This window comes from Nannobrachium achirus (genome assembly GCF_963921795.1).
Source record: "Nannobrachium achirus genome assembly, chromosome: 3".
Taxonomy (NCBI): Eukaryota; Metazoa; Chordata; class Actinopteri; order Myctophiformes; family Myctophidae; genus Nannobrachium; species Nannobrachium achirus.
In genome coordinates, this window is record NC_137812.1 from 35105397 (window position 1) to 35120408 (window position 15012).

General features: G+C 38.6%; 2 protein-coding genes across 4 annotated transcripts in view; both read right to left on the minus strand.

The window, feature by feature from the left end:
- Nucleotides 1–2137: 2137 nt before the first annotated feature.
- Nucleotides 2138–4839, minus strand: LOC308282199 (mpv17-like protein; the record flags this gene model as incomplete). The annotated part of the gene is made up of 4 exons (XM_080722544.1): nt 2138–2389; nt 3205–3234; nt 3463–3533; nt 4527–4839. The coding sequence occupies 4 exons, from the start codon at nt 4837–4839 to the stop codon at nt 2138–2140; spliced, it is 666 nt and encodes a 221-aa protein (XP_080578670.1).
- A 1142-nt stretch (nt 4840–5981) lies between these two features.
- Nucleotides 5982–15012, minus strand: part of ntan1 (N-terminal asparagine amidase) — a 10628-nt gene continuing 1597 nt past the window's right edge. The window contains exons 3-11 of one of the 3 annotated variants that reach the window (XR_013961820.1): nt 14753–14818; nt 11399–11507; nt 10537–10610; nt 10129–10182; nt 9974–10027; nt 9769–9866; nt 9262–9375; nt 8056–9052; nt 5982–7915 (exon numbers count right to left, since the gene is read on the minus strand). Coding sequence is in view for 1 of the 3 variants with exons in the window: in XM_080721307.1 (XP_080577433.1) it covers nt 8882–9052; nt 9262–9375; nt 9769–9866; nt 9974–10027; nt 10129–10182; nt 10537–10610; nt 11399–11507; nt 14753–14818 (740 nt within the window). In the remaining 2 variants the exon portion in view is untranslated. Of the gene's footprint in view, nt 9090–9261; nt 9376–9768; nt 9867–9973; nt 10028–10128; nt 10183–10536; nt 10611–11398; nt 11508–14752; nt 14819–15012 lie in introns of all 3 variants that reach the window. The other 2 variants (XR_013961821.1, XM_080721307.1) reach the window with 2 other exon arrangements.

Here is a 15012-nt window from a genome sequence, read left to right on the forward strand (position 1 = left end):
TATACAAATTTACTAAAGGAGAATACTAAACTAATCAGTAATCACATCAATGAATATCTAACCTCAAATGCCGTGAACAGCGAATCACTTGGGAGAGAGAGGTGGTTTGAAAAGTAATCGATGGAATCATTGTAGACAAGGTTATAAATCAGTTTAGTCCATGATTTCATGTTGTGGATCTTGGAAAACAGATCCAAGAAAAACACGTTCACTAATAGGGATGAAACCAAATGGTATATGCTTTGATATGAACAGAGTTTCATGCAAACTGACAAAGCAGTAAAAGTGAAAAAGAAAAGGAGTGAGAAAGGAAAACAGATTCCACATGCCACAACATTTAGAGACTGCTGAGTCAGGTTCCAGTGGATGTTTGATTTGTCAGTCATTATCAATTAAATACAATAACACATTCATTTTCAGTAGTACCACGCCATTAGAAGATTGCTATATATGAAAAGTAAGATAAGGACATTTATTAATGGTTGTGCTGCTGGTGGTGGTTTCGCTGAATTCACATAAAGTCTCTATAAGCTGCACTCCAACTTTCACATTCTACCCAAGATTTGAACCGAGGTCCCCTGCTAAATTGCTGAACCTTTTAGCACTTGGCTAATAGCACACCTCCATACTCAGGGGAGAAATAGAATTTTGACCTTCAAGCAGCAACTTTAAGTGGACAGACCCTACAGGGTTTAAATGTCTCAACAGAAGAGCAGGACGACCAAATACAACCACGCAATTGTGTTATTGTATTAACATATTCTACCATACAGATGTGTTAGTTATTGTATTAACATATTCTACCATACAGATTGGTCAAAATGAAATGTTACTCTAAAAATGTGATGCACATAAACATATGCACACATAAATGTATCTGTATGTACAGTACACAGTGCATATATACAGTACGCACGCACGCACGCACGCACGCACGCACACACACACACACACACACACACACACACACACACACACACACACACACACACACACACACACACACACACACACACACACACACACACACGTTTTTACTATTTAGAAGTAGGACCCATGCACAAGCACCTCAAAGTGGGCTATGGTTCATGTACATATTCTTGCTATTCTTAATTATTTATCTTGTTACAGTCGTCATTGCTACTAAATAAAGGAGAATAAAAAGTCGTATCTACCAGGAAACGCCTTGGCATCCGCCAGTCAGAGCTGGCTAATAATGTGGTAAATTAAGGGAAGGTAAGAAAGGGACGTCTGGGGTTCTCTGCTGGATGGGTGTATGTTATCAATCTCCCTGCAGTTGTGGTTTTATTTTTACATGCTGTGTATTCATGTATGCACAATCTATGCATTCTTTCACACATTTTGCACTAATGTTAACTAACCTTAGAAGCCTTTGATTTGGCCATGATATGCTTACTTGAACTGTTGTCGCCCTTTACCTTATAAATTGTTTACAGTAAACCGTATCTTCTGTCTACAGCTGAATCACAACTGTACTGATATACGGCAGCGCCTATAACAGCACTGCCTCTTGTGTGTTATTCAATATCACTATCATCGGTACTTGTTGTCCACCACAATGGACCTACTGCACCTTGTTTATACCTTTCTCATACAACTCCTTGGTGTACCTAAAACATCAGAGATTGCCACTTCCGTTGCCCATTGATGTTGATATGCTGGAGATGAACTGGCCCCCATTTTCAGCAAGCCAACCTTTTGTAGTATTGGAAAACAATCACGTACTCCTTTCAGAGGAGGGACGATATGCTGAGATTTAAATATTTACAATGTTAGCCATATTTGTGTAGTGATAAAAGATTAAGAAACAAAGTTAGCTACAACTTCACATATTATAAATAAACTCTTTGTAAAACTATAACTGGATACACTCTTTCAAGTTGAAGTTGCTTGCCACAGGGTTTGCAAGTTTAACCTGTTGTTCCTTGAATCCATATTGCACTAATTGTCCTCTTTTTACATTTGCCACTCTTTAGTACCGGTAGTTCAGGTTTCAGGATTCCTGTGCCAGATTTATACTTTGCATAAATTGTGCAGTGTCAGTCGCTCAAAAATATGATCCATAAATAAATTATTTTCAGCAAGTGACACAGTCGTGCTACAAAGTATACACGACTTACGTCTCTGTCTTCACAGCTTTTGATGTAGCTGAATTCTCCTTGGAGACTGTCTGGTCACCTTTGGACCCCTCCTTCTCATCCTTGAGCTCTGTTGAGAGGCCTTTAGATGAAAGCATCCAAGCCAGCGCAGCACCAACGGTTCCATCGCCACTCTGACGTGAAAAGCACAGGAACGTAGCCCATACAAAGGCACAGCATCCAGTGAAGGTGGTCCGCACGTATAGTGGCACAAAGGCAAAGTTCAATAACTGATGGACAGACAAAGAAGCAGGGTTAATTTAACTCAGAGAGAGTAGAAATGTAACAACTTGGAGCTTTTTTTTTTTTTTACAAGGGTTCATATTTTAGATTGTAACTAGAGAAAAGAAAAGTTGAGTGTTAAAATGTTTTCATTTAATGCTTTCTATCAATTAGTGAATTTAATGATTTTTATTTGGGTGGGGGCATGCGTACAAGTGGCTAAATATGTCTTTCTAGACAAAATAAGGCCATTCCCAAGATGCACCGCAATCTTTCATGGGCAGATATGACTTATGGGGGCTAGTAGTTTCACTGTAAATAGTAATTTACAGTAACACTACTAAAAATACATATTTAGCCACTTGTACGACCCTCCCACGGAAATAAAAATCGTTCAAATTCCAAAAAACTATAGAACGCAGTAAATGAAAACATTTTAACACTTATCTTTTCTTTTCCCTAATGACAATCTAAAATATGAACACTTGTTGTAAATAAACAAAGTTGTCCTTTGCAGGTCCATGTGATTATTCATGGATAAATTAACACTCGCCCGTTTTCACAGAGCCAAACTTATGGAAGACGATACTGTGCTGAGGCGGTGTTATTTTCAGAAATACATTTCTCTGCAAATACTGTGAGATCTAATCAAATGACTGCATTCTATCATCACTTAATATTGACCCACTCAATAATTCATTCAATCAATCTGTTAATCAATCAATCAATCAATCAGTCTTTCTAAGAGATGACATTGACGTCATCTTCTTAGAAGTGACATTGAAATAAATGTCACTAAAGAGAAATTAGAAGTTTTGTTTACCTGCATGAATGGCCAGAACATCAGCCCTGTCTGAACGAAGACAAACAGAATATAATTATCATAAACATTCAGTGATTTATGACAACACCACAAAATTTGGGTATTCAGAGACACTAGAAATGAGCATTACACATTGTTAGGAGACAAATATCTCAACCAAGGAATAAAATGAATAGGGAAGAAATATAAATGGGGTGAAGAAAAGGGTTGTTGAAAAGGGTGTTGGTCACCATCCCCTTTTTGCCTCCACCAACTCACTTTGTATGTGTTTAGGAATTTTTCCCTCCAGTCTTCTAGAATGTCGTCTTTGCCCTCCAAGTAACTAACACCTAAGGGAGACAAAAGCAAAACAAATGCATTAAATGTGTAGGAGCCAAACAGGGTTTATTTTGTATTTGCACTGATGATAATGGGTTGATTAATGGTGATTGATGGAGGCACCACATTGGCACCTCATTATGGGTGTGTCGCTGTGGGTGGCCACCAGTGGCTATAAATTGATGTCTCTCACCTGCTCACATCCATGGCTGTTTGTTCATTTGGAAGGCAGGGTGAGCTGGGAGGGACATATTTTGTTGACCGCATTATCGCACTATAGCACTTTCACATTGTATTATTTGCTCACTGTTAAACTTACTAATTGACATATTTATTGCATATCAATTTATTGGAAATTGTATTTTGTAATAATTGGTCACTGAAATTAAGTAAATCATTTTTAAACTCATGAGCAATTGTTTCCATGTGAGTGATTTTACAGTTTTTATCTCCCAGGCTTAGCCTGCCGGCTGGTTAACTTATTGGGGGTTAATATCAGCCGTAACAAAATGCATTATTCTTTTATTTTATTATGTCACAGCCGTAAGTATAGGGTATGTGTCTTCAGGATCTCACAAATCAAACACTTCTCTATAATGTTCTGTTGCCTTTCATGTGACCTCTATACCTAGGCTATGTAATGAATGAAAATGGTGGTCTTTAGGAGTAAAGTCTACTCTGAAGGTGACAGATAGATAACTCATATTCTGTTAACAATTAACTGTCCAGAAAGCAGTGATGCAAAGTAACTAAGTACATTTACTCAAGTACTGTTGAGAGCTTGTAGATCTGCTATTTTCAAACATTTTGTAGCCTACTTTTACTTTTGGTACTTTAAATATAATTTGATACCAATATTTTTGTACTTTTACACAGTTAAATGTTGAATTCCGGACTTGTGCGTATTTCTACATTGCAGTATCAATACTTTTACTAAAGTAAAAGATGTGAGTACTTTTCCCACCACTGATGTGAGTGAACTCACTGAACTGTAGGCTACATACCCGTGTAGAATACAGAGACGGCTAAGGGCGCCGCGAAGCCCTGGTCCAGGGTCAGTTTACGCAGAAGCATCCCGGCAGAGGTGCCGGGAAACCTCCGCTCCAAAAATCGCATCCAAAAGAAGCTGAAGTTGCCATGGAAACTGAAGGCGACAACGGCCACGTTCCGCGTGTGTCTCCAGTTGATCTCCTCTCTCCTTGAAACCAGCTGATACACGACATCCCCGCTGGCGTACAGGCACCCGTACATTGTCACGTTGGTAACCCACTGATGTCGTTTAACGTAGCGTCTCAACGTTACAAATGCATTTCTCATGTTTATACGAAACGATCGTATTTCGAAATACTTGAAACAGAAAGCAAGGAAAATCACTCTTCAGAATATAGTCCTCTGTGAGATGGTCTCCGTGAGATAAAACATTCAATATGGAATAGCCAGCCTACACTAGGAATATAATTATGGAATCCGGAATGTATAATGTCGTGTATACCATAAAGAATCTGTGTCCACTCTAGGTTACTGACGCCGGGCGAATTCTATGGTCCAGTGCTGCCGCTGCGTATTGTGCGTAAAATTGATACGACGCTCGGCTCGTATTTCGTTAAGTCCGCTCGTAACCTGCAGGCTGCTGTCACCAGGCTTTCTACCACTTTCTACTCGGCTCGTGACGTCGGTTGCATATGAAAGAGTTGTGGGTGGAGCAGTAGCAGTACAGAGACCACCACCATAGCCATAGGGATCCATTGAAATTTATTATAGACAAGCTAAAAGCAGAGAATGGTTCATTTGCATAGCAGTGGGCGGGCGTGGTTTAGCCTACTGGTGCCACTAAAAAAAACATTCATTCATTTTTCCTACCTTCTACAAAAATATATTATATATATATATATATATATATATATATATATATATATATATATATATATATACTTATATATATATATATATATATATATATATATATATATATATATATATATATATATATATATACATATATATATATACTGTGTAGGCCTATATATATCACATTCACTCTAGGAATTGAGTAGGCCCACATCAGTGGTGGACCCCCAATGTAAACAAGCCATTGTGCTTTCTTGGGTTAAAATCTATTGGTAGACTGTGTTGGCCTATCTGAACTGTACTGTCCTGTGCTTTTCCTAAGTGAACTTCTAAGTATACAATCAACCTAAAAACGGGAATGAAATAGAAGCATAACGACAAAACTACAAATAGACTGCTTTGGTTGCTGCCTCTTGGTCTGGCTTTATAAACTGTAAATGTGTCTGAAAAACTACTCAAACTTTACACATCTGAACATACTGTAAAGTGTAAATTAAGGGAATGACCAAAAAAATATATAAACATTTCAAACTAGATTTGGCCACATTTGCATTTATTCAGTCTCGTATGTACATTCCACGGTCTTACATGTGCTCAATTTAGAATTTTAACGCTCCAACGGTTAAGAGTTTAACCATATCAATATTATAGACATTATGCATCAGTATCTCAACTTAAAGGTGTAACAGCATCATCAGAAATGTACCCAAACACAAAGGCATTCATTACACACCCATGAAGCATGTAATATGTATATACATAACACAATATATACAGTAAATACAAGTTGAAAGCTGCCTGCCTGTATGTTTGTCTTTTATACATACCCACATCTCAGGTTGGATTATGCCGATACTTTCCATACCGATTGATATATATGCATATGCTGGCTTGTGGTGGACATTTTTGTCAAAATTCAAATTTAGTAAAGTAGCGGACAATATTACCAGAAAGAACAAGCCCTGTATAGTACAGAGGTCAAGGGATCTTCAGGGTTCCTTGAAGTCTTACTCTGAGAGTGGAATGGAAGGAGTTCAGACTCCTAATGTGCCATAGTGTTCAAATCAGTGTCATACATATCCTGAATAAAACCTGGAGAATGATTGGGTCTTCTTCCCATGGACACATTTCTCCATGTATGGACATATTGATGACCATTGATGTTATGACCCGGGGAAGGTAATGGGAAAGGCCAAATGTTTTATCATTTTTTAAATAAACATTTTCTTTTAACTTAAATTTTATACTGGAGTCAGGTTTATCTCTCAAGACCAATTCTAATAACAGCATACTCTGTCAGCACCATTGCCCTAAACGTATAGTGTTGTTAATAGGAATAGGAACCTATGCCCAAATATAGAGATGACTGATGTCATAATACTGAAATACACGACAGGCGATGCGTAGACAAGGCTGACAGTATCACCAGGGACAGACATCACCCAGCCACAGCCTGTTCGACCCACTTCTGCATCGCCGACCCGGCAAGCGATAGTGGAGTATCATGAGCCATAACAACAGACTGTGGCAGAGTTTTTATCTAGCAGCTATCAGGCAAAACCTGATGAACAAAAAAGTCTGTCGCCTGTGCTTAACTGATTTGGACTTTACTGACGCACCTTAATGACTTTAAAGCAACATGTTACTGACATGCACTATACTGAATAGCACTTCATGTATTTAGGACCTCTTTTATTAAAAGATACTGATTTTAACATGCTAGGCTTTTGTGCTAATCCTGTTTTTTTTATGCTTTTTTTTTTCTTCTTGCTCCCTGAGCTGCAAACGTGGAAGCCTGCATAAACAACAGTTTCACCTCCCTGTTACCTGTATTGCACAATTGTGTTATGACAAGTTGATTGATTTTTTTGATAATGGATGACTGACTTCCAAGTACTATATACTGGGTAGCCTTTTAGCAATATACTGTATATTTAAATTTACCAGTATTTACGGTATGTGATAAAATACTTAATTAAAACTGATATTTTGCCCTTATGTCATACTGATCAAACCTGCCTGCCCAGAGTATGATGTCCACAAAATGTATTCTGACAGTCTCAGAATACATGAAATGTCTTTTAACTGTAAATATTCCAAAGGAGGTCAAATTTAACAACAATTCAATATAAGGCAGATAACCACTGTAAAGCCCTTTGCACACAGGACAGTTGCGTTTTTTTCGTTTGCGGCACGAATAAAACGCATTGGATTTGGTGTGCAAGGCTGTGCGGAATCGGCGCTGCGGATCCAAAAAGGAGTCATAAAAGGAGTGATGAGTTTTTTACCGCATGCGACAAGACGCACGAATCGAACTGGGTTCGATCGAGAAAAAAACGCACGGCGGCAGCCACTCGTCGCACGGCTAATTCGGAGCCGGTGTGCATGAGGTCATAGAGAATCATTGTTTTCTTTTCAAAAAATTATATTGTCCGTTTTATCCGTGCGGTTAAACGCGCCTGTGTGCAAAGGGCTTAAGACTAATCAATGGCTATTATAATATGATCGGATACAAGAAGAGTGGGCACTAAGGAAGAGTGGGGACCTCAATACAAAATTGTCTAAAATGTTAAAAACTAACATATTTGAAAAGGGGTCTTAAGTAATGAAAAACATACATGATGTCAATATGCACAGTACATCATTATCAGACTTAAATGTACCTTTCAGCTTCTTGTTTAAAACCAAAATGACTAGATATTTTGTAGCAATTGTAGAAATATAAGGCCTTAATTGTCGAATGTTAAATCCCGTTATAATCATGTATACTTTTCAAAATATTTAAATTTAAAACATTTGCACAAAATAGCCAATTTTAGATGGAGGCGCCCAATTCTTCCTGTTACCTTGTGATCCAGCATGTGGTAGAAGTTGCACACAGGGCGTACAGAAGTGAAAATCCAGGCACTGCAACCAAAGAGACGGCTGTGGTTCATTCACGGTACTGGGACCAGCCAGTTAAGACAGTGAATACTTCCCTGTTAATCAGTGCATAGTCAAACTGCCCAATGTTAAGCCACAATGAACAAAAAAAAAACTGTATATGGCCATAATTGTCATAAGGGCTGGAGCAACTTATTATAACTCTATCGGCTGGAGGAGGTCACAGTGTCTCACTATTAAGAGACAATTAACCACTTAAGCCCTATTCTATACTTGCACGACAGTGTCGCGCAGGAATTATATATATTCTCTTTATAAGTAGTACCTATTCTATGTTTTAATTTTTTCACAAATCTTCATCTATAATGACATGTCCAAAATAGGGATTCCAGGTTGAAAGCAGTTAACCACATGAACCTTATCGTCCCTATTCTGGGACAAGCATTTGTCGAAAGCAGCTGATCTACATGCTCGCAACACGTTGCAATGCAATGCAGTGAACAGATTTGGCGTAGAGGGGAAAAGGAGCAGACCAATTATAGACCCCAGTCAAGGTAACTAAGTATATAGGGTTTAAGCGGTTAATTCATGTTGCTTTATAAGGTGCAGTGGGGGAGGGTATGGGGCTCTAGGGCTGATGGACCCTCTCCCAGTCCCCCTGTTCTGTTCTGTGGTACAGCTGGGGCTGGCCCCCAGGGAACAGACTGTCAGCGCTTGGGTGCTCTAAGAGGAACTGAATGGTAGACTTGATGTGCTGGACAAAGTGGGGCGGCTCTGCCATAGGAGAGGTGGATAGGAACTGGGTGGAGAGAAAAGCAGAGTGAGACAGCGGAATGCTTAATACACAAATTCATTTCACCCACTGTTTGACACCTATGATGTGACAATAAAAGTGATTCTGATTCTAAGGTAATTAAACAAGATATTTACTTAATCGAACACTTAAGTTAGGGGCATAGCAAAAATAAACCTTTTATGACAATAAAAGATCTCCTTCAGTGCCTTTACCTTTAAAATTACGTCATCACTTTGCGATAGCCAGAAGCCAATGTCTAGATTTTGAGACCATGTGCAGGGTCCAATTTTAACATATCCATGACTTGAGTCATATATATCAGCCATCTGCAAAGAAAAAAAAAACAGTTTCCATTTTTAGAACATGTGAAGTGTGTGAAAGTAAGGTGCTACCTCTACTGTTAGGGTCACTCTATTGGTTCCATGGCTATCTTTACAATGGATTTTAACTTGTGCAAGTGGGAATTTTGGCTTATGGGTTGCACTATAATAATAGAGGAAAGGCCATGGGGGGCACCTAAAACAGTAGGGGTCGCCATCTGTTTTCTAGTAACATGTTTTGGATCAAACAAGCACTGCTGCTAGCGGGGCTAATAATAACTTTCTAGTGTCACAGTTGACCATTCTCCCTGGTGCACACTTTCTTCCCATTTCAGGTCACTAAAACAATATGGCTCATCAGAAATGCACAAACACCATGATGTAGCATTGCATTGCTACCTGTCCTCCAGTGAAGGTCCGTGCTGAACGCAGCTTCTCTGCAGGACCTTTATGACTGAATGAGGCAGGGAATACCTCCCCCGTTTTAACATTTACACCTGTGCAGACACACAAACATAGTGTTAGCACCAATATATCTCAGCTCACTACCAATGTGAGCATGACATCCTGTGTAGACTGACTGTGTAGAATGCTCATCTCTTACCTATTCCATATATCACAGGTCTGTGATTCCCATCTACAACAGAGTCATTCATTTCTACAATAGAATGGAAGAATGGTTAGGTGAGATGAATATTGTTCACACATGCACTGTGTTAAGAAAGATTAGATTAATTAAATTAAGCCATGCCTACATACCTGTGATGCAGCATGTTTCTAGGTGAATATTCTCTTTCTGTTTCTGAAATGCGGCTGCAAAATGGAAGGGCATAACATAACATGATATGGTTATCAAAAGGTGCACATGATGATGACATGACAAAACCAATATTTGCTTTGACCACTTCAACCCTATATATACTTCGTTGGATGGGGTCACCCAGCTATCTACTTGCCCCCCAACACCAATTGCCTAAAATAGCCCATCTGCAAGCTCACAATGTCATGTTGAACACGTTGTGAGCTTTTAGATGTGCTGTTTTTGCCAAATGTTAGCCTAGTTTTGCAGAACGTTCACCTACTGTATTATGATATGCTCAGAATAGGGATGCAAGGGTTTGAGTGGTATATTGTAATAAAAAAGACAAGCTACAAAAAAGACCATACCCAATAGGCTAAGGCTGAGTTTATGAGATGTCCTTGACTCATCATTAAATCCTCCTACAAGATGGAGTTCAAGTCTGAAAAGTAAAGCAAATGGAAAATATGTGAATAGTATAATTATGTTTAATAATGTTTATGTTTACAAAACTATGAGAGCCTAGCAGTCATTCCCAACCCTGTTTCTCCTTGGGGGGCTCGAACAATCCCTGGACCTGGGAACTAGTTAGATGTGGTATGCCACTGTTTCCCAACGAACAGGACCCAATTGTGGGTCACGGACCATAGACTGTAAAAAACATATGGACGGTGCGAAGCCATTGGTTTCTATGCGGCGAAAATGACGCTTTTTTGTCCCTTGTATGGGAGTCGCCATCATTGTTTGAATGGTACCCCAGGAATCATAAGGAATGCTATTGGCTGCCAACGGTCACGTGCAACCGCAGGGATACATGGGAGAATGTGGTCGGAGCCTCCCGAAATACAACACACGAAGAAGAACACAGCCGGCTGGTATCAGTTTAGTTGTCCACGCCCCCCGCAACTTTATCATCAATTTTAACATAAATGGGACCATATTTGGACAAAACGCATATCATGGTAATTGAAAGGCAGTTTTCCACTAGCGACAGGAACCATAAAGTATTTATGACGATGTTTAAGGTTAGAAGATCAAAGGGGAAAATGAATGGGGTCCAGTGGAGGACAAATCTTTTTGGTACCTCACGGGGGGAAAACAGCACAACTAGCGGCCAATCTTTCTCTTCTGGGAAAGCTTCATGAATAATCCAGCCAAAAAAAACCCTGGCCACAACGCAAGTAAAAATCAAATTTTTAGAGTGTGTGTGTATGTTTGTGTGTGTCATACCTGCCTTCCTTTGTATGGCTACTCAGGGATGTGACAGCTTTCACGATAAGTGGGACTTCACTCCAGGTGCTGGAGCCATCACAATGAGCAAGACAAGCAGCTCCACTCCCTGAAAAATAACAACAGCAGGTCAGGACACACAGTATAGTACACTTAGAACTTTGTTGAAAGGTTAAGGTATTTCTCAATAAAGTTGGTTAGTTCCTTTTCTTTATGTAAAACGTCTTTAGTAGTGATGTGCGGGCCGACCCGTTGCCCGCGGCACCCAAGGTTTCAGACTCAATTGGCAGGCGCCAGGCGGGCGGGTTATCACCACTCTCATGTGCAAAAAATAAATAAGAATAATCATCTGCTCTTATTTGCCTTTTATTCTAAATAAGAGTAGGCCCATAAGAATAAGAATACAACGTTTTGAATACGAGCATGAGCGAGTGTGTTTTAAAATGCGCCAGAGAGGCTTGGAGCGCTCCTTGGTGCGAGGAGGACAATCCCAATTCCGCTCCTGTTGGGGCCGCGAACGACATTTGCCAACATTTGCGTTCGATGACACCATCAGACACAACGTGAGCACAGCAGTATGGAAGCAAAAACCTGCCATATTTAAAATGAAATGGCAAATGCGAAAATGAAATTGAAATAAAATAATTGCTTTTTAATTTTCAGGAAATGGACGCATTTTTGGAGACAAAAATTAATGTAAAATGCAATGGTGTTTACATTTTCCATATACAGGTGCTCATTCTATGACTAAATTAAAATTATAAATAAAAGATCATTTGAATTTTAATTTAAAAAAAATGACAGCTAATTTGTTGACAATATTAAAATGAAAATGCAATTTTGAAAATGAAAATGAAATACAGAAATGCTTTTTAATCTTCAGACAATGAAAGCATTTTTTTAGACAAAAATGAATGTATAATGCAATAGCATTTCCATTTAATGTACAGTTGTGCTTATTCTATGACAGAATTAAATGTATATATAAAAGGTCATTTGATTTACCATTTTCAAAAAATGCCACGCTAAATAATAGACAATATTAAAATGAAAAGGCTATTTCGAAAATGTAATTTAAATAAGGGTAATGCTTTTTATTTTTAAGCTAATAGATGCATCTTTTGAGACACAAACAAATGTATAATTCAATAGCATTTACATTTCATCTCCATGTGTGCTCAATCTATGACAGATTGTAAAAGCAAACGCAAACCACATTGCTATTTCATTTTCAAATTGTAGCCGCTCATAACCTGACAGAATTCAAATGGTCCTTTGGAAAGTGACGTCATAGGAGTAATCCTTCAACGCTGCCTGCTTATAACCTTGACATACCCAACCCGTACAGTAGGTGGCGACTGCACTCACTCACTCACTGACAGACACTCACCCAGTGGAGATCCAATGGTCATAGTAGACGGATCTGATCTGATACATTGCAAGTAAGAATCAAACATTTTTCCACCTCATTTAATGTATCCCTGCCCAGCTCAACAACTATGGAATATCAACTTGGCAGAGCAGTGGTGTAAAGTAACTAAGTACATGTACTTAAGTACAGTTTTGAGGTATTTGTACTTAACTTGAGTATTTCCAGTTTTCAATACTTTTACTTCTACTCCACTTCATCTCGGTTCCAAATATTGTACTTTTACTCCACTACATTTATTTGAAAACTATAGTTACTAGTTACTTTGCAGATATACATCATTATATTATAAAAACATACATAAATGCACTTTAGCCCTATTCTATGATCTACAAGCTCTCAACGCGTCGCATCGCGACGCGTTGTGAGCTTGTAGATCGGCTATTTTCAAACATTTTGTACTTTTACTTTTGCTACTTTAAGTACATTTTGATGCCAAATAATCAAATACTTTCATACTTTTACTCAAGTACATATTTAATTCCAGACTTTTACTTAACGGAGTACATCTACATTGCAGTATTGATACTTTTACTTGAGTACAAGATGTGAGTAGGCTGTCGCGGGGGGGGGGGGGGGGGGGGGGGGGGGAATGTCGCGGCGATCGTGGGGGGGTGGGGGGGGTTGTCGCGGCGATCGTTGTCGTGGGGGGGGGGGAGCGTTGTGAGCTTGACTGAAGCTCGGCCAGTCCTGCACGTGTGTACACTGTCTGCCACCTTTTCTTTTTTTTACACTGTCTCTGTCTGCCACCTACTGTGTTGAAGGTTTACTCCTATGACGTCACTTTCCTGCGCCATCACTTTAGCCAAAGCACCATTTGAATTCTGTCATGTTTTCAGCAGCTACAATTGGAAAATGAAATCGCAAATGGGATTTGCATTTGCTTTTACAATCTGACATAGAATGAGCACACATGGAGATGAAATGTAAATGCTATTGAATTATACATTCATTTGTGTCTCAAAAGATGCATCTATTAGCTTAAAAATAAAAAGCATTACCCTTATTTAAATTACATTTTCAAAGTAGCTTTTTCATTTTAATATTGTCAATTATTTAGCGTGGCCTTTATTGAAAATGTTAAATCAAATGACCTTTTATTAAATGGAAATGCTATTGCATTATACATTCATTTTTGTCTCAAAGAATGCTTTCATTGTCTGAAGATTAAAAAGCATTTCTCTATTTCATTTTCATTTTCAAAATTGCATTTTCATTTTAATATTGTCAACAAATTAGCGGTAATTCTTTTCAAATTAAAATTGAAATGATCTTTTATTTATAATTATAATTTAGTCATAGAATGAGCACCTGTACATGGAAAATGTAAGCGCCATTGCATTTTACATTCATTTTTGTCTCCAAAAATGCGTGCATTTCCTGAAAATTAAAAAGCAATTCTGTTATTTCAATTTCATTTTCGCATTTGCCATTTCATTTGAATTACGTCAGGTTTATGCTTCCATACAGCAGAGGAGAATGCACAAACAATTCATAACGTGTCGCTGATCAGGATTTTACTTAAATGTCTCTGTCATCCAAACAAGTCTGTTTATAAATACTTTGTGTCGGTCAAGTTATGTTTGTTTATATAGCCTATGACAATATTGTGCTACTGTAGACCTTTCTGTAAAGCGACTTTGGGTACTTGGAAGAGCCGTATATAAAGATGAGCTATTGTGGAGATGATATACCATCTTTTTTTAAATGCAGGTTGCGGGGCTTCGTTGATTTGTATATTGTTCTGTGGCGCGGGCGGGCGGGTTACGTTCCGTGCGGGCTGTGGGCGCTGCGGGCTATGAAAAAAAGCTGACCTGCGCATCACTAGTCTTTAGTGTACTTATGCACAAATATAAAACTGAGTTATTATCATTACATAATTAGAGCAGAAACAAACACAACAAAGCACATGCAGGACTATTTACCTGTGTGTCGCAACAGAACTAAATGGCACGTTGTGGCATCATCTGATCCCATGACAGAAACAGAATCTGATGACACAGATAAGAGAAGGTAGTGTAGCACATATAAACCATTATCAGCTAGGACTCAATTACAATTCAATTATCAAATTAGCTTTATTGGCATGGGAAAACATATGTTTACGTTGCCAAAGCAAGAGTCATAATATAATAAAAACACAAAAAAGCCTCAGATTTAAAATGTGTTTAAAGGTAGCAGCTCT